This window comes from Geotrypetes seraphini, chromosome 14, assembly GCF_902459505.1.
Source record: "Geotrypetes seraphini chromosome 14, aGeoSer1.1, whole genome shotgun sequence".
Lineage (NCBI taxonomy): Eukaryota > Metazoa > Chordata > Amphibia > Gymnophiona > Dermophiidae > Geotrypetes > Geotrypetes seraphini.
Genome location: NC_047097.1, coordinates 30,278,177 through 30,304,073, shown reverse-complemented (window position 1 = coordinate 30,304,073; position 25,897 = coordinate 30,278,177). Strand labels below are relative to the sequence as shown.

Sequence of the window (25,897 nt, the reverse complement as noted above, 5' to 3'; positions counted from 1 at the left end):
GCGATCTGCTTCCAGTGCGCGCATACAAATGAGGGGAACTGCATGCAAAGTAGGCAGGGACACGATTCACTAAACTTTTTTTCAATCTGACTCGGCTCACAAAAAGCGACTGCTCATGACCAGTCACTGAAGCCCTTTGCAACTGCCCTGATTTCTAACCTCTCAGCCCCATCTCTTGCAGCCCTGAACGAGCCTGCCTGCCTGCCCCAATCCCAAACCTTCTGCCTGCCTTTCGATTAGGTTCTTATCTTTGCTAATCTTCTTTCTTGTAAATCCACACTCTATTCCTGGACTATTGGTTTATTTTCCCATACTCGCCAGAGCTTGTAGGAAGTCTCATAACACAGAGTTTTGAGCTCCTTCCCTCTTAATTCAGGACTGCCCCCCAAGAAATCAGTTGTTAACAAATCAGCCAGGAACATCTATAGAGGACAAAGGCAAAAGAGAGGAGTACACGGACACACCCCGACAACTAAGTCAATTCTGCTCAGAACAAGAAAGTTAGAACAAGTTAGACCTGTAAACTGAAACAGGTCAGCAAACATTAGAAACCTGAACAACAAAAAGAACAGTGCTATAAAGAAACACAATCTGTACAGATAGAAGGGGGTGCCTTACTGAGGGACCCCCCTATGACAAAGCGCTAAACACATTTGCATGGTGCTCTTAGAAAGGTTGGTCAGGAAACTGAAATCTAGCTTATCAGTACTTGCAAAGGCAGACAATAGGCGAATCAGCAAATCACAGGGCGGGTTCCAGGAATAAAGTGTGGATTTGCAAGAAAGAAGATTAGCAAAGGTAAGAATCTTATCTTTCGTTCTTGTACAATCCCACTCTATTCCTGGACAATTGGGACATAACAGAGCAGTTCTTTAGAATCAGGGTGGGACTGATAAGCCTGCTGCCAAAACAGAAAAGCCAAAAGCTTGACCACCACATTGATCCTGTAAAACTTGGTGAAAGTATACCAAGAGGAAAAGGTAGCAGCCCTGCAAATCTTCTCCAATGTGATCACCAATGACTCATCCCAAAAAGAAGATATGCTTCTGATAGAATGAACCCTCACCTAGAGGGGGGGGGGAAGACTTCATACCGGCTGCAACATAAGCAGAGGAAAAGGCCACACAGATCCATCTGGAAAAGGAGGTCCTGGAAACTGGCCCTTGCAGGTGGGACCTGCTAGAACAAAAAGATGGCCGGAAAGATGAAATTTATTTGTAATTTATTTGAAATTTATTTGTAATTGCAACAGGATCCAGCGTACATCCAGGAACTGCAACATACGATCCTGTACCTCGAACCAGAGGAAGCAAATGCAGGAAGTCAGACTTCCTGGTTAACATGGAAAGCTGAGACCACTTTTGAAAGAAAGGAGATAACAGTGTGCAGTACCATGCCAAAATCTGCAATATGTAGAAAGAGATCCCGGCAGGAGAAAGTCTGGGCTCAGAAACACTGTGGGTGGAAGTAATGGCCACCAGAAAAATGGTCTGAATTGTAAGAGTCACTAAAGATACTTGCTCCATGGGCCCATAAGGTGGACGATACAGAGACCAGAGAACTACGTTGAAATTCCAAGATGAAAAGGGTAACCACAGCGGGGGCCGAAGCCTCAAACACCCCGTAGAAAACGGATGACAACCTGATGAGAGGCCCTGGAGCCCCTCAGGGAATCAGGGCCCAGACAAGAAGACCTGCAATCTGGACTTGACAGCAAGGCCCATTGTCAGGCTATCCTGAAGGAACTCCAGAATACAGGGAACCGATGATACAGATGGGTCTTCGTACTCCCAGATGCACCATTCCAGAAAACATCACCAAGCCTTTTCAAAGGCAGCTACCAGGGTCTGCTTCATGCTGCAGATGAGAGTGTCAATCACGGCTGAAGAAGAGCCCATGCCAGTTAAGGCCACGTGCTCAATAGCCAGGCCGTAAGACCAAAACAGTCTGGCTCCTGCAGCACATTCAGGCCCTATGGGATGAGACAAGTGACATGGAAGCCGAAGCCCCTGCTCCCACTGAAACTGAACCAGGTCAGCATACTATGGGTGCCTCAGCCAGTCGGGCATGACGAGGACCACCTGTGGGTCGCTATTCTTCTCAATAGATGCCCGATCATGGGCCACAGAGGGAAGACGTACAGTAGACCGTCCTGCGGCCAAGGTGGAGCCAGAGCGTACAGGTCATCGTGGCAAACCTTGCAATGTTGACTGAAGAACTGATCTACATTCTAGTTGACCACCAATACCATGAGATTGAACGTGGATGACCCCCCAATGTTCCAATATGCAGTCGAGCACCCTTTGGGACAGGGACCATTCCCCAGGGTCCAGAGTCTGACAACTGAGAAAATCCGCCTGGACGTAGTCCATTCCAGCCAAATGCACTGCTGACAGTGCCACAAAATATCTTTCCATTCACTGGAAAAGAAGTTGGGCCTCCATGCTCGGGATGCAGGCCACCACCATGGTGTTGTCCAAGAAGACGTGGACAGCCCAATGCCGGAGATGACACTCAAAGTGGATGAGCGCTAGTCGAAGCGCTAGAAGTTCCAGGTGAGTGATCCACCACTTTCGCTCAGGGAGGGCCCACTGGCCCTGAACAGGGACGGTCATGCACACGGCCCCCAGCCTATGAGACTGGCATCCATCATCAGAATTACAGGGGGGCGTGGCTTGGACGCGAATTCTGATGGTTGGGTGAGAGAGTAGCTCCGTGCAGACAAGCTCTATTTATAGAAAATACTACAAAAATAATTACATTTTAAACGGAAAAAAAACTGAATAATATCAGAATATGGCAACTAGCAAACAAAACAAATGCGATTCAGGGGCTGGAGGATCCGGTACAGGAAGCAATAAGAGATCAAAGCCGGAGCCGGGTACTCCTCCTTCAAAAGTTCCGTTGCCATCAGATGACAGCCCCGACGTTATGGAAGAATTGCGGCAAATTAAAGAAATAGTATTAGACAGCAATAAAAAACTACAAAAAGCAATCGATGATGCTGCAATCCTCACTAAAAGAGTGGATGTGGCGGAAAATAGAATAAGTAATTTGGAGGATAATTCGGAGCAATTAAATATGGACATGAGGCAATGCAAAATAATATGGAAAGAGGTTGAAGAAATTAAAAGAGACCTTGAAGATAGCCGGAACCGTGAAAGAAGAAATAATTTAAGAATCATCGGAATGCCGGAAGGGGTGGAAAAAAACGATCCTATAACTTTCCTGGAACAGTTTCTGCCTAAAGTGTTGCCATTAAAATTCAAGACTACACTAGAGATCGAAAGGGCACATAGGATACCAACACAGAAGAAAACCTCTCAAACGGGACCAAGGACTTTAATCTTTAAACTTTTGAGACATCAACAAGCAATAGAAATCTGTCAACTAGCCAAGGAGAACAAAAATCTCAAATGTCAGGACGCAAAAATACACATTGTCCCTGACTTTGCAAGAGAAACCGCATCAAGAAGAAAACAATTCCTAGACATGAGACCCCAATTAAGATCACTAGGGGCTAGGTATGGACTCCTTTATCCGGTAATAATGAAAGTTACAATTGCAAATAAGACTCAAAATTTTTCTGACCATAAAAAATTACAAGAATTCCTCGAGCAACATGAACAGCCAATGACCTCTTAAAGTCATCTAAAGGGAATTTTTAATTATCATTTATCTATATTTATTTTATAAATATTGACTTTTGTTATCAGAACTATATAAAGAAAATTCGGTTGAGACTTAGAATTTTTATTGCAACGGAATAGAATCGCATGAGGGTGGAACTATAATTTGAACAGCATGAACGTTCTTGACAGCGATCCGAGATGTGAACATAAAATCTTAAGTGATCTTCAAAATACATTTAAGGATCTATTAGATAAAAGTTGACTTACATGTAAGACTATGATGCTAGCAGTGATCCGATTGAAATGTAGTACAAGATACAATTTTATTTGCTCAATGACCTTTTATTAAAAGAGTCGCTGATTGGTTATTGAAATGTTAAGGGCGTTACTTACAAGGGAAGAAAGGCAATCCTTCAATCATATTAACAAATATAATATCATGAGTAACAACAGAAAAAGGATTGGTTAAAATGGGTGATTTCCTGCTAGAGGAGGTACTTCCGGTGAAGTTTGCGTTTCAACATATGTATGACAGGATTCTATGTTAAGCGATCTTATTTTAACCTGTAAGCTCTCCCGGTACGATTCTAGTTTTCATTTTCATGATTCTTTGTGCTTTATACTGGTACCTCATAAAGTTATTTACATCTTGTTAAGTCATGAACACGTCATTCGGTAGCTTTGGGGTTATAGCACCGTTGTTTATGGGGTTGCATTTCCTGTGATGCTAATCAAAATCTTAGGCCGTCCATGTAACAAGATCTTATTTTATACCGTCGATGGGAAGGAAGTAGAAAAAAAAAAGGGTATGATTGATGGTGCTGAGAGGTTTCTTTTCTTTTTTTGAAATATATGATTTCTGTTTAAATCACCCTCAAGACATTTAAAAAAAAAAAAAAAAAAAAGGGGGCAAGATTAGATGAGGATTCCTTTATAGACATGGGATAGACCTTGAATTCTTACAGATTCCCCCCATACATGATAAGTTTTTAACGTCCCTTAAATTTAATAGACATTTATTATACAATACAATCTGAGACACAGATATGGACCCATTAATAAATTGCAAATTGGAAGTCTATAATTAAATTAATGAAGGGGAATTATTAATCTATCTCTTATGATAAAACTGATATGTCATGTTCAAAGTTGAGATTCATAAGATTAAGGGGAAAGTGAAAAGGTTGTGATTGTTTCAAGGGAAAAAAAAAAGTGTTTAATTGATATAATGAAAAATTTAATGGTAGTAATTATAGTTATATTTTGTATTAGCTTGTGGGAGTTATTTATACCTAACCTCAATCTGCGTATCCAAGTTTTCGTATTTAATTGGGGAGGGGGGGGAGTTATATAATGGAGGGTTGGGGGAGGGCGAGGGTGGGGACATTATAAAGTATTTTATGTATTGGGAAAAATTACTTTAAAAAATTATTTACTGTTTAATTTTGGGAAAAATGTATTATAAAAATATAAATGGATCTTAAAGTATTATCTTTGAATGTTAATGGTCTGAATCATATGATAAAAAGGAAAATAGCATTATTATTTTTAAAGAGGCAAAATGCGGATATATATTTCATACAGGAGACCCACCTTTCAAATATTGAATCTCTTAAGCTAGAAGGTGGTTGGGTCAAGCATTGTTTCTTTTCTCCAGCTATAGGGAAAAAAGCGGGTGTTGCTATTCTGGTGAATAAAAAAATGCTCTGCTTTATTCAAACTTAAGGCATCGGATACTCATGGCAGATGGGTAAATGTGGAAATGAGCATGGGAAATACTACCATGACGTTGTTTAATATATACGCCCCTAATTCGAATCAAAATGAATTTTTTAAGACTCTTCAACAACTGATTTTGCCACTGGCTACTTCAAATTTAATAGTAGCTGGGGATTTTAATGCTGTTTTGGATCCTCTAATGGATAAAAACCCAAGTAGATTTATGAAATCTTTGGGATTAGATAATTTGGTACAATCTTGTGATTTGACAGATATTTGGCGAATTCTTCATTTTGATGGACAGGAATTTTCTTTTTGTTCTCATGTTCATAACTCTTTCTCAAGAATAGATTATATTTTTATTTCACATCATTTGATACATCAGGTGACACAAGCTGCCATTGATCCAATCATTTTATCTGATCATGGTGGAGTGTGGATTGAAATTAAGATCACAGATCAAAATATTAATAGACCAATTTGGAAGATGGATAATACATTGCTTGCTGATCCAATATTTTATGAGAACCTTCTAACAAAAATGAAGGATTATTTTCAATTGAATGATAATGATGAGATCTCTATGGAAATATTATGGGATGCTTTTAAGGCGTCAATGAGAGGACAAATAATTTCTTATTCGGCTTATCTTAAAAAACAGATTAAAAAACAATTTTTAAACTTAGAAAAAGAGATTAAAATTTTAGAATCAAAACTTATAGAAAAATGGGAATATTCTATTCAACAAGAGTTGTTAAAGCTTAAGGGTAAATATAATGAGATCTCATCTAAATTGATTAGGAAAGATTTATTTTCTCAGCAAACGTTGTATTATGGTAACTCAAATAAGGCGGGAAGAATATTAGCAAATTATCTTAAAGCGAAAAAAAGAAAATCAAAATTAATTGCCATTAAAGATGAAAATGGTGAAACATATACACAAATTGAGCCTATTTTAAAACAGTTCCTAAAGTTTTATAGATCTCTTTATTCTTCCGAGACTTATTTAGATAAAGAAAAAGATGGTTTAGAATTTTTGAAAATGTTAGAGGGTCCAAAAATTCCTGAACATGTAAAACGAAGTTTGGAAGAGCCAATATCACTAAAAGAATTAGAAACAGCTTTGAAGTCCCTTAGAGTTGGATCCGCTCCAGGTGGTGATGGATATACAGTGGAGTTTTATAAAACATTTCAAAATTATCTATTGCCTTATTTATTAAATCTTTATCAATATCAACTTAATAAAGGTTCTATTAATGGCACTATAGCAGAATCATTAACTATTGTTTTGCCAAAGCCAAATAAAGATCCCACTTTGGTTTCAAACTATAGGCCAATATCTTTAATAAATGTAGATGGTAAATTATTAGCAAAAATATTAGCGTTAAGATTGGCTAAAGCTCTCCCTCATATTATAGGTATGCATCAAACAGGATTCGTTGCTCAGAGACATTCATCTCATAATACCAGATTAGCATTCCACATGTTATATTTAACAAAGAAAATGAATGAGCCTACTTTTGCTGTTTCTCTAGATGCAGAAAAGGCTTTTGATAGAGTAGAATGGACCTTTATGTATCAGGCATTGGAATGGTTTGGTATAGGTCCTGGATTCATACAAATAATACAAACATTGTATAGCTCCCCTTCTGCTAGATTATATATTAATAATACTTTTTCAGAAAAATTTAATTTACAGAGGGGAGTTAGACAAGGTTGTCCCTTGTCTCCTTTACTGTTTGATATTGTTTTAGAACCCTTAATATTAGCTATCCAACAAGTAAAGGAAATACAAGGTATACCACACTCAGATAGAGAATATAAGGTATCTGCTTATGCAGATGATTTACTATTATATTTGAGGAATCCAGAATCTACCATTCCATATTTACTAGAGTTGATTGAGAAATTTGGAAAGTTTTCAGGATATAAGATAAATTGGAATAAATCAGAAGTTCTTCCATTAAATGTACATTGTACAAAAGGTTTATTCGATACTTTCTCTTTTGTCTGGAAGGAGGATGCTATTAAATATCTGGGAATCTGGATTACAAAAACAATGGATGAAACAATGAAAATTAATGAAAAATGTCTATTACAAAAGGTGACAGAAATGTGTGAGCAATGGAATCCTTTACATTTATCTAGGTGGGGAAGAGTACAAACTGTAAAAATTATGATTTTGCCAGTAGTTTGTTACCAAATGGGGATGATACCAGTTTTCTTTCAAGACTCTTTTTATAAAAAATTAAATAGGATTTTGACAAAATTTATTTGGCTCGGTAAAAATCCCAGAATTGCTTTAGTGTTGTTGCAAAGGCCAATTGTGGAGGGAGGGGTAAATTTTCCCAATTTTTATAGGTACCATCAAGCCTATATTTTACGTCAAGGTATGTATTGGATCCTCCCAGAGCCCACTGATAATATTCCAGACTGGTTCTGGTTAGAATGGAAACTTATGTTTCCCTTGCGTCTTAGTCATGTAGTTAGTATCAAAATGCCAAGGTTATATAAAGAGCATAGAATATTTATGGATACCTGGAAAACTCTAAGATATATAAGTAATTTAACTCCTATTCCAATAAGTAAATCAACAACTCAAACGATTTGGTTAAACCCCAAGATCAAAATTGGCGGTTTTAAAATCATCTGGAAACATTGGATGATAGCAGGTATTCGTATTTTGGATGATGTAATACAAAAAGATAAGTTGCTGGAGTTTTCACAATTGCAACATAAATTTGATCTTAATAAGTCACAATATTTTAGATGGTTGCAATTGAAGCAGTCCATTCAAGTAGGGTTCCCTGAATGGAAAAATCTTATTATCATAGTTTGGAATTCTTATGTTTCCAGATGGATTCAACAGATCATAAAGCCGCACAGTGGTACAAATTAATATCTGGATTTGTAAATAAAAAACCAAAAAATGGTCTTAGAGACATTTGGAGCATTGAGATAAAGCACCAAATTACTGCATCTCAATGGCCACGACTTTGGTCTTGGAGGTTAAAATGTACGGTGTCAGCATCTATGAGACAAACTTGGTTTTTTCTTTTACATAGAGCTTTTTGGACCCCTGTTTGTTTACAAAAGATAGATAGTTCTAAGTCTAATAGATGCTGGCACTGTCATGTTGAAGTTGGGACATTAGACCACCTTTTATTCTATTGTCCATTCATCTTATCATTCTGGAAATCAATTTGGCCTCAAATTAATAGGATGTTGGAAAATCCGTTTGCCTTGACATATGATACTATTTTATTTGGCACAACTATGAGAGCAAGAAGTCAAATTTCGGCAAGTAACAACAAACTTCTGTTTATTTTAACTGGAATAGCAATACAGCAAATAACATATAATTGGAAAAAACATGACATGTTAAACTACAATTTCTGGTGGAATTCTGTATGCCATATATACAAAATGGAACTCACCATTGCAACACAAAAAGGTTATGTGAGTAAATTTCAAAAAGTCTGGGGACCGTTAACAGATTTCTGTAATGAATGATTAACTTTTCCCATGATAAGAAATTTGATTAGAGGGGAATGGGGTGGGATTTTATTTCTGACTCTTACATACTAATATCAATATTTGAATGAATTTACAATAAAGTTGATTTTATGTATTATTGATTGGGAGGGAGGGAGGGATGGGGGATTACTATATTCAATAAGAATTATATAAATTTAGATTTCTTGCATAATATTATAACTTTAGATAATATTAATTTTCTAAAGAAATGTTAAATTTGATGTTAATATGTGAGTTTATCAAGTGTGTATATTCAAGTTTCTAATAAGCCTATTTGAAACACTTGTTGTAACATAAGAAAATGAATAAAGATTTATAAAACATCATCAGAATTACCCACTCAGAAATCCAGAGAGAGAAAAAATTAGAGAAAGAGAGAGAGAGACCAAGCTAGATTGCTCTGGCCACTGCCATTCAGGACAGTGGAACAGGTAATGGAACCCACTGCGGGCTCCAGCTTGAAATCAGAGCATCCTGCAGTAGGCACAAATGGATTCTGATCCAAGGGACCACATCAATCGACACCACCATGGTCCCCAGAACCTGTAGATACTGCCAGGTAGTCGGAAACGATGTGGCCAGGAGGTCCCGGACAACTTTCTCCTGATGCGACACGGGCAGGAACACCTGGTTGCGACCTGTGTGAAAGCAAGCCCCCAGGTATTCTAGAATTTGCATCGGCTCGAGGTGACTCATCCTGAGGTTGATCACCTGACCCAGGTGCTAAGGCAGGGGTGTCAAACTCAATCACATTAAGGGACCAAAATCCAAAACACAGGCTAAATCGCGGGCCAGACCCCAACCAATCTACACCCCAGACCCCGCCCCCATAATAATATTAATTATAACACCATTTTTTCCATTCATTTTTCATATATACACAGACAATATAATCTTATTAACACATAATGGTAATGGTTAACCATAAAAATTAAACTACACAAAATACATTGTATACTTCTCAACATTCATTCCTACCAGAACACAGATAACCCATATGCAAATATGGGACCAAAAACTAAGGAGAACTAATATATTTTTAAAAAACACCCTAAGATTCAAGATTCTGCATGCAGTACAACCCCCAGATAAAAAGAAACAAATATATTTCTTCCTGAGCAGGGCAAAAGATAGACAGCAGATTAAAATGCTCAAAATTGACACAATTCATGCACTAACTTGAAAATAAAATCATTCCCCCTACCGTTGTTGTCTCCCTCCCTCCATGCTGTGTCTCCCTCCGGCGGGTGTCTAACCTTCTGGCCGGCTCCAACCTGGCCGTTTTATGCAGCCCGCAGTCCGATGCCCCCGGTGTTACCTTGTAGCTAGCTCCCTCCTCCTCACAGCCGTAGTGTGCACGGAGCCACGTGCAGCGGCTCCTCGTGCATCCTGCACCCTGCACCTGAACCCATCTCTCTGACGTCGCAACATGCACAGGAACATTTCTCAACTGAGACTTAAAGCCCCAGGAACATTTCTCAACTGAGGCCTAAAGCCCCAGGAACATGCGCAGCAACATTTCTCAACTGAGACTTAAAGCCCCAGAAACATTTCTCAATTGAGGCCTAAGCCAAGTACTCATGAGCTCCTGCACTAGCGGAAGGCAAAGGGAGAGGTGTTAGTGCTGCAGCGCACAGGGAACTGTGCCAGCACCTGTGGTCGGGCTTTTCTTCCAATGGGAAAGGACCCTCCGACCACATCAGCTTCTTCTTCTTCTCTCCACCGGCTGGGAGGGTGGAGGGACCTGGGTGGGCCCAGGTGTTGCCCCTAAAGTTGGCTCAGTATGGCCAACACTCATAGGCTCTACTGAAGCTGCAGGAGTCGAAACCTGGAACCAGAACGATAGCAGCCATTTTTCAGATCTAGGAAACTAGTGCTGGTAGCTGCAGCCAAGCCTGGCTGAAATCCACTGCAGAATCCAGGAGCTGTAAGAAACCCATCCTCAACCTGCTGGAGATAGAGTATACTGATTGGCTAGGAGGATGTGCATCCAAGATATACCCGAGGTCAATTCAATGTGCTCTATCTCCCCCTGCTGGTTGGTGGACGTAATTCCACTAGTCTCTGGATTCATCTGCTGTTGATGACAAGGAAAGAATATTGAACTTAAAAGCAAATAAACTATACACCACCTAGACTCTAAGTTGGAATACCCTGTATACCAATTTTTTAAAATATATTTTTAAATTTATTCAGTTTTTCAAATTTCAAACAAGCAAATCAAATACTTGCATACAGATTTATAGAAGGTATTAACAGAAAATTCCAAACCTAATTCCACTTAACCCAGTGATTTAGGTTAATCCTTATCTTTTTAAACCAACATATTTAGTCCACCATATAGAGAGAGATTTAGGAAAAAATATATATATATTAATGGAAAAAGAAAATCTTATTCAAACTTGGAAGCGGCACTTATCTGCAGATCCTACAGCCGGTTATGTCAGTTATACATTTTCAGCTAAGGGCACTACTTGCTCTTTTGATTCAATAAATCCTAACAGTTGTTTAGGTTAAAAAAATAGATAATTCTTAATCTGGTAGGTAACAAAACATTTTACAGGAAATTTCAACAAAAAATTTGCTCCCAGGGCTAGGATTCTTGGCCTCAATGCCAAAAATTCCTTTCTTTGCCTCTGTGATCTTAAAGACATATGATGTAACAAATTTTAATTCACATAAACATAGACTGGAGGTGGAGTTTGGATGAAGCTGCAACTTAGCTAGTTAGTGACGAAGATCGGTGCACTAATCAGCTAAGTAATAATAATAATAATAATAATAATAATAATAATAATAATAACTTTATTTTTTCTATACCGCCATAATCTTGCGACTTCTAGTATGTGGATAAAGATAAGAGAGCAAAAATGGTGTCATAACTTTATCTGCCAAGTTAACTGAGCACTGATTTGAATATCGACTGGTGCCCGGTTAACTTCTAGGTTACTGCATCTACATCAGATATTCACTGCTGGAAGCCAGACAAATTGTAGGCAGTGGTAGACATCCTATCACCATCTGGCACCGGGACGCATGTTTTTAGAAAAAAGTCTCTCGAGGAAGGCATTTGTTGTGGGTCTAGGGAGACGTGTAGGGAAACTTAAGCTTGCCCAAGGTGGGGTGTGGGCGTGGTTTCACCAAGAAGTGGCCTTGGGTGAGTTTCCTAAATATCTCCCTAGAGCTGCAACAGATGCCTGAAATGTAGACCTGCAAAATGCTGGCCTACATTTCACCAGAAAAGTAGACGCGGTCAGCTGAGCTGATCGTGGTACGGGAATCCCTGATCAGCTGAGTCGGCAGGACTCCTCGAAGCCACAGCTTCAGGGAGTCCTGCCAACTCAGTTGATCGGGAGGAACATATCCCTGCTACAATCAGCTGAGCCAGCTGCGGAAGAGGAACTCCAGACACTTGGCCTCCAAAATCGGCAGGAGGGATGCTCACTCCCTCCTGCTACCGAGCTCCCTTGATCCCCAGACATCTCACCCTGAACCTCTCTCTCCCTTCCTTATCTGAGCGCAGCTGGTCAGCAGGAGGCAGCCTCAAAATGAGCTGCTCGCTGCCAGCCCTGGCAGGGTCTTTCCTTTGATGAATCAGAGGAAAGGCCCTGCCAGTCTGTTTTGAGGCTGCATCCTGCTGGCCAGCTGCACTCAGGTAAGGAAGGGAGAAGGAGGGTGCGAGGGAGATTGCAGCTCTGCATTGCCGCCTGCTTCTGCCACTTTGGGGCTTGAGGGAGGGAGGAGGGCTTTGCAGCTGAGGACCGCTGCTGCACTGGTGCTTCAGTGCAGGAGGGAATTGAGAGTGTGTTAGACAAGTTTTCTAACACATTCTCAATTAAACAGGGTGGCTTGATACAAACTTGCTAGTTAGTTTTACAGTAGTTATATTTTTTCCCTGTCAAGCTAAAGCAGGCTTTATTTTACTCCAATACATGCATGGAGATGTTGTTCAGCATTTCTTAGGGATATGAAACGCTATAAACCCTAGAATCAATAAGGTAAAATCCAGACTAAACCAGCCTGTCAGTAATCCCTCCCTTATACTTAATGAAGGCCAAAATACCAAGTTCTGCTGCAGGCTGCCAGAAGGGGCTTTCTCTGCTCCTGTCAGTTTCTGTCTCTTTTTGCCTTCTCAACAGCACAGTTCTGAAGCTGTTCCCAGCAATCAGGCAGCTGATTATACCTCTCCGCCTGGCTCTGCAATCTATGAGAATAAAAAGAAAAGCTTTTCACTGACAATTCTGCCCTTCACCTAGCATGTGAAAATAACAAAGGTAATTATATAACGGGAACATGATACATCAAGGTTTGAACACCTTGAGATGGAACTACTGTTCATTTGCTACTGCATAGCCTGTTTATAGACACCACTGTAATTATTTCTGTTTCTAAACACAAGATATGAAAAACACCAGCTGATAAACTGGAACCAAGGATGTAACATTTTGCCTTAGGTTTTTGTTAAAATGAGCTCTGCTTCAAGGCACAATAGACCCATCAATACAAATATAATGAAAGGGCTTGGCCAGTGGCAAGTGGTATACCCAGTTTGATCCCTGAATTGGGTCTTCTGCTCTCTGGGAGAGTTAGTGATGCTGCAGAGGCAGCACTCACAATCCCATTGGATGTCAGCTGCTGAAGGTCGCAGGGAGGGGAGGAGCGGAGTTGCTGGACCACATTTGTAAGTACGAGTCCGATTAGATAGTGAACCCACTGAGACAAACAAGGAAAAATGGTTGAGTGCCTGAATAAATTCATGTAAATCAATCCCTCCTACTGGAAACCCCCTCCCCTCCTCCCCCCCTCAGTAGAATACGCGGCAGGAGGGATGCCTAATCCCTCCTGGGGAAAAAACCCCCAGTACATCGCAAGGCAGGAGGGATGCTCCTCCTCAGAACTGCCAAAAGCACCTGGAGCCACAAAAATTAGACCGCCCGGAGCCTCTAGAGGTTCATGGTTTGCTGTCAGGTAGACATTTCGACTGACAATCTGCCATGCTGATCATGAGATCATCCAGCCCCTTTCTGAATTCAAGAAGGCATGGAATAGGCACATGGGATCTCTCAGAGAGAGAAAGAGATAATGATTACTGCAGATGGGCAAACTAAATGGGCCATTTGGCTTTTATCTGCTATCACGTTTCTATGTTTCCAAACAACATTTGTCCCTTGAAAGAAAGTCTGCTGAGGTTAGCCTTAGAGGTGGAATCTCCCATCCATTGCCTGTGATGATGTCATACAGAGCATCATCTACATAATCCACTCCAGATAATAGGAGCTGGGGTAAAGGCTCGCCCTCTGCCAGCTCAAGACTCCGCAACCTGGCATGACAGGCACGTAAAAAATAAGAGACCTTAGATATAGATACAGTTTATCCCGTTTAGGACCTCAGCGGTGTTAACTGTGAGAAAGTTTCATTCACAGATTACAAGCACAGACGTCTTCATCGGTCATAATTTTTTATATTTTTTTATATAAGTTTCGATTATAGTACTTCATTTAATAAATAAATTTTTGAAAAAAGTACTCATCTCTTTGTTAAAGAAGCATAGCAGGGGTATGTAATCTGTGAATGAAACTTTCTCACAGTTAGCACCGCTGAGGTCCTAAACGGGATAAACTGTATCTATATCTAGGTCTCTTATTTTTTACTTTTGTAATTAACCTTAGTATAACAGATATTTACTGCCTTATAAAACTGTACTATGACAGGCACGTGTCACAAAGGAAGCTGTTGCAGCTGCTTTGATTCCCAAGGCCAGGGCTTCAAATTGTCTTTTAAGAATCATATCCACTCTGTGATCTTGTATATCCTTTAATACCACACCTCCTTCACTTGGTAGGGATATGCACTTGGGCTAAGCCAACAGCTGCTGACACTCTTGTGCCATCGCATATAGCCAAGCCATTGTCTTGGTTACTTTAAGGGACCCTTCAGGAGCATCCTAATGCATTGATATTAGGATGCCAGGGAAACAAAGAAGACCGGACTCTCACATTGCTAATACAGAGCAGGGAGCAGAGGGGACCTGCTGGGAGTCCAAGTTTAATTCCTGCAGAGAGTCAGCGTTAAGCTCTAACGGAGCCAAGGATCTGAACTGTGAATGGACTGTGGGATTATCCCCTTGATCTAGGGCCGCCATTGTATCTAGCGCACAAGCACCTGCCTGTGACCACACATCTCCCAACAGGGAGGGTTTGCTCTGTGAGAGTAAGGGCATAGAAATAGACCCTTCATCTCTGAGTCTCCCTTAGAAAGGCCTACCAGATCCTGGTCAACCTCTGAAACGCACCCCGGGAGCCTCAGCTCCTTCGTGGGCCTCCTGGTGTGTTTCAAAGGTAAGAAAAAGAAATCCCTAAAGAGCATATACCACAGAAAAATACTATAATATCAGAGCAATGTACTCAAATTGCAAAATTGGAAATATTGTACAAATTTATTAATTTAAAATTTGCAAAAATATCACAAAATTTTCATAGAATAGCATACACAGAACACCATACAAACACTACAAACAAACCAGACAAGATATAACAACATATAACATATAACAGTCACTATCAAACCAGGCTGGAAAAGGCCACACAAAAAATCATACAATGATATATAAATATAGCTGTGTTCAAAAGTTCCTGGTGTGTTGCCAGATGACCCTTGGGGATTTCAGCCATCCAGAAAGGCTCTCCATATTAGATTTACAGCCCAGTCTCTTTTAGGTGACTCCAGTTTGCATCTCTTGCGCACCCCAGCCTCTGCGCCCCTTTTAGGGTGATCACCATTCCAGGGTTCTGGAACGGATTTACTCCCGACCGTTCCTCAGCCCTAGAGAGTATAGGAGAGGCTAATCCGACCGCTCCCATATCCTTCACATGCTGCACGGCACATGGCACATGGGCGTTCCTTGGGTACCCATCCAAAGCAAACCTGGCATTAATTATGGATAAAGGAGCCTGAGAATTCCATTTCTGCTAGTTTTGAGGCAAAACAAGATGATTTGAAGCTTCTGGAGAGCTTAAAAAAAAAAATCAGGAATTCACAAATGACTACCATAGCAGTGTTTTGGCACTAAAAAATAGCTCCAAAACACTTTAACCAAAATTTTAAAAAACAGCGATTTTAGAATTTTAGAGGTAGGGAAACCTAAGGGAAGGGGCAGAAACCTAAAAAAAATAGGTTTTAAAGACACCCCCTCCCCCTGATTTTCCTCAAAGGCCGTAACAGCCTTACTCACTGTGCCCTGTGCTGGAAATGTGCTGCAGCCTGACTCAGCTCCAAAGGTAGCTGGATCTGTGAGAAGAAATCACTGCTTCAAACAGAATACTCCTTCAGTGCAGAATCTTCAGGCTGCCACTCTGACTGCTGTCTGACAGTCTCAAACCCCTGTGGACCTGTGAGCATGAAAGGGGAGAGGTGGAATGCAGCAGGCACCCTGCAGAACCCCACTGAGTCCTCTATGGATGCTTGATAGCCTGCACTCAAGCCTCTGCAAACTTTGTAGGTGAGCAATGGTACGTACAAGGGGAACGGACCTCGAGCTCCAATAGGTTTCTGCTGGTTGGCCAACAGGTACCACAGAGGGACTGATCTGTCAGCTACAGATCTCAGTCTGCTTCTCCTCCATGCAGGCAGAGCTGGACCCTCGACTAGGTGAGTTCTTAATACCAAAATCAGTTATAATACCACAAAAAATGTAAGAAAAAGATTTTAAAAAGAAACAGAGCAGTTTAAAAAGACTCCTTCTGGCTCGTGTGTAGAAGGATAAGAACATAAGCATTGCTTCTGCCAGGTCAGACCAGGGGTCCATCGTGCCCAGCAGTCTGCTTCCGCCGCGGCCCCCCAGGTCCATGACCTGTATGTTCTCCACCACCTAAATTGTTTATACCCCAATCCTGAAGTAACCCTCTATCTATACCCTGTAACCCCTTTCTCCTTCAGGAAGTCATCCAATCCCTTTCTGAAACCCAATATTGTACTCTGTCCTCTCACCTCTCCTGGAAGCACATTCCAGGTGTCCACCATCCTCTGAGTGAAGAAGAACTTCCTAGCATTCGTCTTGAATCTGCCTCCTTTCAGTTTTTCTGAATGCCCTCTTGTTTTTGATATCCCTGCTAGTCTGAAGAATCTGTTCCTCTCCACCTTCTCTATGCCTTTCATGATTTTATAAGTCTCCATCATGTTTCCGTTTTTCCAAGGTAAAGAACCCCAGCTTCTCTAGCCTTTCAGTATATGAAAGGTTTTCCATGCCCTTTATCATCTTTGTTGCTCTTCTCTGGACCCTCTCGAGTATCACCATATCCTTCTTAAGGTGCGGCGACCAGTATTGGACGCAGTACTCCAGATGCGGGCGCACCATCGCTCTATACAGCGGCAGGATAACTTCCTTCATTCTGGTAGTGATACCTTTTTTGATAATGCCCAATATTCTGTTTGCCTTCTTTGAGGCCGCTGCACATTGTGCCGCTGGCTTCATCGTTGTATCCACCAATATCCCCAAGTCTTTTTCTAGGTTGCCTTCCCCCAGTACCCTCCCTTCCATCGTATAGCTGTACATCAGGTTTCCTTTCCCTATGTGCAAGACTTTACATTTCTCTACATTGAAGCTCATCTGCCATCTTTTTGCCCACTCACCCAGCTTGTTCAGGTCACTTTGTAGTTCTTTGCATTCCTCAACAGTTCTGACCCTACTGGAGAGTTTTGTGTCGTCTGCAAATTTTATAACTTCGCACTTCATCCTTGTTTCCAGGTCATTAATGAATATATTGAACAGCAACGGTCCCAGCACTGACCCCTGTGGGACACCACTCGTGACTTCTTTCCAGTCAGAGTAGTGTCCCTTTACTCCTACCCTTTGCTTCCTGTCTGCCAGCCAATTTTTGACCCATCTGTGCACATCCCCTTCCACCCGGTGGCTCCACAGCTTCTTTAGTAGGCGCTCATGGGGTACCTTGTCGAAGGCTTTTTGGAAATCCAGATATACGATGTCTATAGGGTCACCTTTGTCCAGTTGTTCGCTTATCCCCTCAAAGAAATGCAGTAGGTTCATTTGGCATGATCTTCCTTTACAGAAATCATGCTGGCTTGTTCTCAACAGATTATTTTTTTCTATGTGCTCACTGATACTTTCGGCCATCTTCCCCGGAAATGAGGTTAAGCTCACCAATCTGTAGTTTCCTGGGTCGCCTCTCGATCCTTTCTTGAAGATAGGTGTAACATTTGCTATCCTCCAGTCCTCCGGGATTACCTCTGTTCTCAAGGATAGATTACAAATCTGCCACAGTAACTCCGCTGTTTCGTCTCTGAGCTCTTTCAGTATTCTCGGGTGGATTCCGTCTGGGTCTGGAGATTTGTCAGTTTTTAATCTATCTATCTGCTTGAGCACGTCTTTGAGACTTACCTCCATGTATGATAATTTTCCCTGTTGGATCCCCCTTGAAGATTTTTTCCGGTTCAGGCACATTGGATGTGTCTTCTCTTGTAAAGACCAACGAGAAGAATGTGTTTAGTCTGTCAGCCACCTCTTTTTCCTCCTTCACCACTCCCTTCCTGTCTCCCTCGTCCACAGATCCCACCTCCTCCCTCGCTGGCTGCTTTCCTTTCACATATCGGAAGAATGGTTTAAAATTTCATGCTTCCTTGGCTAGTCTCTCTTCGTATTCTTTCTTTGCTTTTCTGACCACTCGGTGACATTCTTTTTGCTGCTTCCTGTGCTCCTTCCAATTTTCATTAGTTTTGTCCTTTTTCTACTTCCGAAATTATATTTTCTTGTCTCCTATCACTTCCTTTACTTCATTGGTTATCTAAGCTGGGTTTTTTGTATGATTCTTCTTGCATCCTTTCCTAAATCTGGGCATATACAGGTTTTGCACCTCGTTTACCGTGTCTTTGAATAAAGACCAGGCTTGCTCCACAGTCTGTGCTTTCTTGGTGCTGTTTCTGAGTTTCTTCCTCACCATTTGTCTCATGGCATTATAGTTCCCTTTCTTGAAGTTAAACGCTGTTGCATTGGTTCTCATCCCCTTTGGTAATCCCATTTCTACTTTGAACCGGATCATGTTGTGGTCACTGGTTCCTAGTGGTCCCACGACCTCCACTCCCTTTGCGGGTTCTTTCAGCCCGTTGAGGATTAGATCCAGAATCGCTGACCCTCTCATTGGTTCCTTGACAAGTTGTTCCATGAAGCAGTCCCATACAGCCTCCAGGAACTCCGTTTCCTTTGTACATTTTGAATTTACAAGACTCCAGTCTATCCCGGGATAGTTGAAATCTCCCATAACTATGGTGTTAGTATACTTGCATTCCAGCCTCAACTCGGCTTCCATTTCTGTATCATTTGCTTCAGTTTGCCCAGGTGTACGGTAGTACAGCCCCATCTTTATCTCAGATCCATTTCTACCTGGTATAAAACTAAATGGGGTGCAGCAGAGCCCTCTAGTGGAGGAGGAGGGATTCAAAAGCTGGAGTGGATTCCTTCTGCATGGCTCGCGAGCATTGGGATATTACCCGTCTATCCACGACACACCTATTGCACTAGAATAATAATTTCAAACAGTTTCAAAGACAAAATCTTAAAGGCATCATAAATTTATATAACTGAGATATCACATTGCCTTTTATAATAAAATTAGTAGTAAAATTAGACCTTGACCAGAGCATTCCTCTCATTTTGAGGAATATAATCTTACGGTCCACAGTGGAACCAAGACAAATGGGATCTTTTTCCATCTTCTTCCTCTTTGTTTTGTTACACCATGTCTAATGGTTAAGTGCTATGTTACAACTTGCTGGTGAAAACACAATAGGGGGAAGCAGAAATGATACCTTGGTAAATCAGTGGCAGACATTCTTTTTGAATTCAGGCAGAATTACCCCATAATGATTCCACAGTTTCATTATACCAATGCCATTGGTTTATAGAAAGTAGTTAAAAATATAAACATTTTTTGTTCCACCGCTAATTCTTTGGTTTTGTTGGATGTTAAATCCTCTTAGGGTTTCATTCTCTTTCACAGATAAAGGAAGACCCCTTGTGGTAAGAAGTATTATTAAACAGAACACATGAAGCATGTCACCTGTTTTGGAAGAGCAGCTCACATCTCCTATCCCACAGGAAAAGCTTTAAGGGAGCTTCCCTAGACTCTTGCTTTTTTTGGAAAGTTTCCATTAATGATAAGCCTTCAAAACTGAAATAGAAAATGGAACAAGGGGCATCGCTGGCATGTGCAGGTGTATTAGGAGGTAGCCTTTGGTCACCTGTCATGGAAGAAGAGTGTTCAAAAAGACAAGTCATTTTACATGATATATCAGTTAAAAGCATAAACATTTACAAACATTGGTCCTAGATTCCATATATCCAGAGAGCAATAATAAGCTTCCCTCTAGGCCAGGGTTGTCCAATGTCGGTCCTCGAAGGCCGCAATCCAGTCGGGTTTTCAGGATTTCCTCAATAAATTTGCATGAGATCTGCACTGCTTCCATTGTATGCAAACAGATTTCATGCATATTCATTTGGGAAATCCTGAAAACCCTACCTGGCGAGGGCCAAGTTTGGACACCCCTGCTCTAGGCTTTGTAGCCCTACAGTACTTGAGTGCAAAAGAAAACTTCACAATCCTACCTGTATGAAGTACATGCCCCTAAGTTTGTATGGAGATTTGATTTGTAGAAGACAGGAAATTTGTTAATAAGGTGTATACTTTTCCATGCAAACATGTGGATGGGAAGTATAAGCAAAATTTCATACCAATTCACTGTTTATTAAAAGTTTGGTATAGCATCTTTCCTGAGCGCATAGCAGGGTAGTTTTTTTGGTTTTTTTAAAATAAATCTTTATTCATTTTTGCATCTTACAACAAGTGTATCAATAAATGACATTTGAAATTGAATACAACACTTGAATTTCTATCATATACAACCTTAAATCATAAAATTTAACCCCCTCCCTCCCATAACCTAGACGATCACATATATCATAAAAAATAGCAGGGTAGTTTAACATATAGTTTATCTTCTTCCTATGTGCCTAGGTTCTGATTTCTGTTTGGTTCTGCTAAGTATGGTAGTTGCTTTTTGTATGCTCAATAAAAACTGAATATGCAAAAAGAGATTAGTGTCAGTACACATGTGACTGCACTTAGTATTATATAACCAATGCACCCAAATTCTTTAATACACAAGTACACAAGAGTCATGAGAAGGCAATGCATGGGTCAGGAGCATGCCCAATAACTTATGTGCTAAGGCTGAAGAAAACCGCCAATTACGTACGTAGCTAACATTTAGGTGTAGTAATTTACACCAGCCATTGACATGGTGTAAGTGGCAATGCCTAAACGCCGACGTGGAGGTTGTGAGTTTGATCCCAGGCTGCTCCGTGACTCTGGTTCAAGTCACTTAACCCTCCATTGTCCCAGGTACCACAGTTAGATTGGGAGTCTGCTGGGACAGATAGGGAAAATACTTAAGAGTACCTGATTACTATTCAATGTATTGTAAACTGCTTTGGGTGAATCTCTTCATGAAAAGACAGTTAATAAATCCAAATAAATAAACTTATATCAACATTCTATAAACAGAAATTACATGCTCAATGTTTGTTTAGGGACACTTTTGATGTATAATCGTCCTGTTAAGGACGCGATCCTCTTGATTTTTTAACTAATTACCTGGCAATCGATCCCTACCCCTGTTTCCTACCCCTTCTTTGTGCTTTTAATGCAAATAAAGGAGTTCTACCATTTCCCTCATGTTCCAGTCAGTCCGTTTGTCCTGTTAGTCCTTTGATTGTCAACTGAAACTTAAAGGTCTGTTTTTATAATTGTATGTTATTTTCCCCTTTTGGATGTACACTGCCTTGAAGTTTGATTTAGCGGTATAACAATTTTTTTAATAAACTTGTAAACTTAGAATTGGTTATAAAGACTTTGTGCTTAGTGAACAGCATGCTGGCCACGGTGAGAACAGGCTACTGGGTTGATGGACCATTGGTCACAGATGAAGAAAAGTGTTTATGTAATGCTTTAAAATCTCAAGAAATAGACATCTATTTTACACCAAACCTTGGTAAAGTCAGTTGGAGATCCCATATCTGAGAATTTAAACAGGGCAGAGGGTAAATATATTTTACCTAGGCCTTGAAAGGATAACCCTTTCCTTGGAGAGAATTTGACTAAAGGAGGGCAGAGGACAGAGTAAAATAAATGTTCCAACTGTCTTTTGGGGTGAGACAAGGTATCTTCAAAGTTTCTTTTACCTCTGAGATACAAACAAAGGTTTACTGGGTCCAAAGCACATACAGGTTGCCAGGGTGTTGCTACCATATGTGATATAGGGACATGAAACTGGCAAACCACCTCTTGCTCTGCACCATCTATGAGTTCCACGGTTCCCTCACAGGAAAATAGAAGAACCTATAAAAACACAGGATATCAAGTATTAATTCAAGGAAGATAAGATTCAGGATGCATATTCAGAAAGGCTTGTCCTTGTAGAGGACCAGCTAAGGTTTACAAAGAAAAGCTCAATAAGATCTCAACATCACTCAAAAGCTGATGGTTTTTTTTAAATCCATCTTAATTGTGCCACAGCCCTTACTTTAGGTGTAACCACCTTCACATCTCAAGTCATAAAAAACTTGGTAGATATTTTATCTTAAAATTCAGTGAATATTAGTAGAAAACTGTGGCAAACATAGGATCAAAGAATGTAGAGTTATTTTCTTGAAGGCTGAAAAGGCATTTACAGGAAAAAATAAAAAAAAGAGTTGTCCCATAGTCAAAACATCAGGCTTCAACTGGTCTTCCTGCTACACAGAGCATTTTAAGCTACATCAGTAAAAGGCTGCAATTTCAGTTGTAATCACCAAATTCCATATATTAGCTTATATTTTCACTTGATCTTTCATCTATCTGAGAAAAATATATCTTATAAGGTGGCACAGATGCAACTGAAGGAGCAAAACAGTTCCACCTGACACTGCACCTAGGGCTGGATTCTACACGGAGGGGTTCGATGGTCTGGTCCGTTTTATCTGGCATAATGACATCTGCTATTGGGGCATCTTGTATGCCTTAAGCAATTTTATATTTTGATGTATGTAAGGGTTTTGCCAGTTTTACCTTAAATGATATTCGCTGTTGATGCGACGTGTGTGTCCTATGCAATTTGATTTTATATGTTTGTATGTAATTTGTTATAGTGTGTTTTTGTATTGATTTATACGACAAACGTTAAGGTCTTATTTTGTATGTTAATATGTAACTCGCCATGGAGAGGCCTTAGGCGTTTGGGCCAATCAGGCCTTAGGCTCCTCCCCAATGCACCAGGAATGTGCAGGCCCGCCTCATTCCGACGGAGGTGGGCCTGCCAGTCGGACAGTGGGAAGACCCAGCCGGCCAGCCATCTTTAAAGGTTAGCAGGGAGGGGGAGTTTCATTGGGGGGATCCGGGTGGGTGGGGTGCCTAATATGGACAGTGCAAAAGTGTAATGTCACTTTAAAAAAAATCCAAAAAGTCTCGAGACTGCCTGTACCATGTATGCGGCGATGCCTTCTTGCCTAATGTCAGTTCATTAAAAAAGTTAAGAAGCCAACTAGGGATTGATGGGAGGGTTGTGAGAATATCTGCTTGCTGTCCTCGAATAATACCTGTTACAAGTAAGTAATTGTGCTTTATCCTAGGACAAGCAGGCGGCATATTCTCAATGTGGGACTCCTTAGCTGCCAGGATCATGTTTATCATGAGCCTGGCAAAACTATAAGGGTTGGTAGGGAATTTGGCATTTAAATGGAGACTACATTTTGTAGATCTGCTTGGCCAAACCAATTATCCCTTCTGAAATGATTTTGTAAGCAATAGTGGGATGTAAAAATATTTCCAAGTTTATTTATTATTTGATATACCGTCTATCAAGTATAAGCAAAATAGTTTACAATAAGAATTGTATAGAACTCTAAGACTTTTCTTTAAAAATAAACAAAAAAATTTTCTAGGGTATAAAATACAAATGTATCCAGATCTGTCACGAGATACACAAAAATGTCGACGTGAATTTTTGTTGATAAAGCCAGGTGTTATAGCTATTGGGGCGACTTACTTTCTTCGTCACTCATGTAAATGTGTGATAGTGTATCAAACACAAAAATATGTTTTCTTTGATCCTAGCCAGCTGACAACCTTCTTGTCAGCGGCTCGATTGAAACTAGGAGGAGGAATATGAAGCACTCTTAAATACGATTGTTTGGCTTCCTGTCTCAGCCAATATAATTGTTAATTCTTTATTTCCATTTTCTTTGATATATTTCGCTGATACTACATTTTGGATCTACATTGAGGACTTGAGTTTAAAGTTAAGATAATTTGGATTATTAGACTATAAACTGACTTGTAAATTTATTCCTTGTTTAACTTTATCTTTCTGTACAAGTGGATACTTGATATATTATTGAAAAATGATAAATTTAAAAAAATAAATAAATAAATAAATTGTATAGAACTAAAAGCAACTTAAGATATTATTCAACAATAAAAGGAAAAATTATGACAGATTAAGTTATAACTTTTGGTGGAATTCGGTATGCCATATATATAAAATGGAGCGCACAATAGCAACACAGAAAGGTTACTTTGGTAAATTTCAGAAGATTTGGAGACCATTAGCAGATTTTTGTAATGATTAATAACATTTTCCCATAATAAGATATTTGTTAAGTGGGGATGGGGGTGGGTATTATTTTATTTATCTCATAATATGTATGAATTAATTAATACATTTTGATGTATTAGGTTAGATTTTCTGAAATAGGTAGGGAGGGATTGGGGTTTTTTCTATTTTATTTACATTTGTCATATTTATTAAATGTATTACATAATATTTTAATCATTATAAAATATGAATATAAGTATGATATATTGTACTTAAAGTGTTCATGAAGAAAATCAAGTGTGTATTTATAAGATTATATGAATTTTTCTGATACACTTGTAATATGCAAAACTGAATAAAAAAATTTAAAAAAAAAAAAAAAAAAGGTAAAATTAACAAAAAAAAAGTGGGATTTGAAGACTGACAAAAATGAACATGACTAAAAGGAAAGGACATGGGGTATAAAAATTACATCGAGATAAAATTAGAACAAAAAGAAATGAGGGGGGGAGGGAAAGTACAAGAGGGAGGGGATCACTTCTAAAAAAGCGTTTTGCTATTCTTTGCTGGGACATGATCCTTGACTGGAAAGGGAGGGGGATCTCAGGCATTGTAGGCGTCTTTGAAGAGGAAAGTTTTAACTTTGAATCAGAATTTTTCCAGAAAGGGTTCTAACTTGATGTGTAGGAGAAGGGCGTTCCAAAGTGTAGGTGCAGTGACTGAGAAGATGACCTTTCGGGTGGCGTCGTAAAATATTTTGTGAGAGGATGGGACTACTAGCAGATTCTGGTTATTAGATCGTAGTGTTCTGGAAGAAAAGAAGGGGATCAGATATTTGTCAATAAAAGATGGAATGTTAGAATGTTTAGTTTTATAGGTAAGAAGGAGAATTTTGAAGGTGATACATTAAGTAATAGGTAGCCAATGGGCGTCACGACAGAGGGGGGTGACCTGGTCAAATTTTTTAGGTTTTGTAAATAAGCTTAACTGCTGTATTTTGTAGGATCTATAGTCATCAGTTTTCTTTCTGTGTTATGCCTTGGTATAATGAGTTGCAATAGTCAATATGTGAGATAACTAAAGAGTGGGAAGTCAAGCAGCGAAGTGATTGAGTGAATAAGTTTTAATTTGTAGAAGCACTTCTGGACAACAGAGCTAATTTGTTCATGGAAGGTTAGGTGCTGATCCAAGATTATTCCCAACATTCTGACTTTTGTATCCATCTGAATCGGAGTGGTAGTTATTCTAATTGGCAAATAAAAAGTTTCCTTATCAGAGGTTGGAAATAGTATGCCCTAACCTGCCTCCCCCCTACAGCCTAAGCACACTTTATTCAGCTCTTGCTAAGGGCTCATCCAGGAGATCTAATG

General features: G+C 40.0%; 1 protein-coding gene across 17 annotated transcripts in view; it reads right to left on the bottom strand.

Moving 5' to 3' along the window:
* WDR93 (WD repeat domain 93) overlaps positions 1–25,897 on the bottom strand; it is a 384,961-nt gene that overhangs the window by 2,225 nt on the left and 356,839 nt on the right. For 16 of the 17 annotated variants that reach the window (XM_033921071.1, XM_033921076.1, XM_033921082.1 and 13 more), the window contains 3 exons: positions 22,138–22,294; positions 19,958–20,138; positions 12,952–13,092 (listed from right to left, as the gene is read on the bottom strand). In XM_033921071.1, coding sequence (XP_033776962.1) covers positions 12,996–13,092; positions 19,958–20,138; positions 22,138–22,294 — 435 coding nt within the window. In that variant the 3' untranslated portion in view covers positions 12,952–12,995. Of the gene's footprint in view, positions 1–12,951; positions 13,093–19,957; positions 20,139–22,137; positions 22,295–25,897 lie in introns of those variants that run through there. The other variant, XM_033921084.1, reaches the window with a different exon arrangement.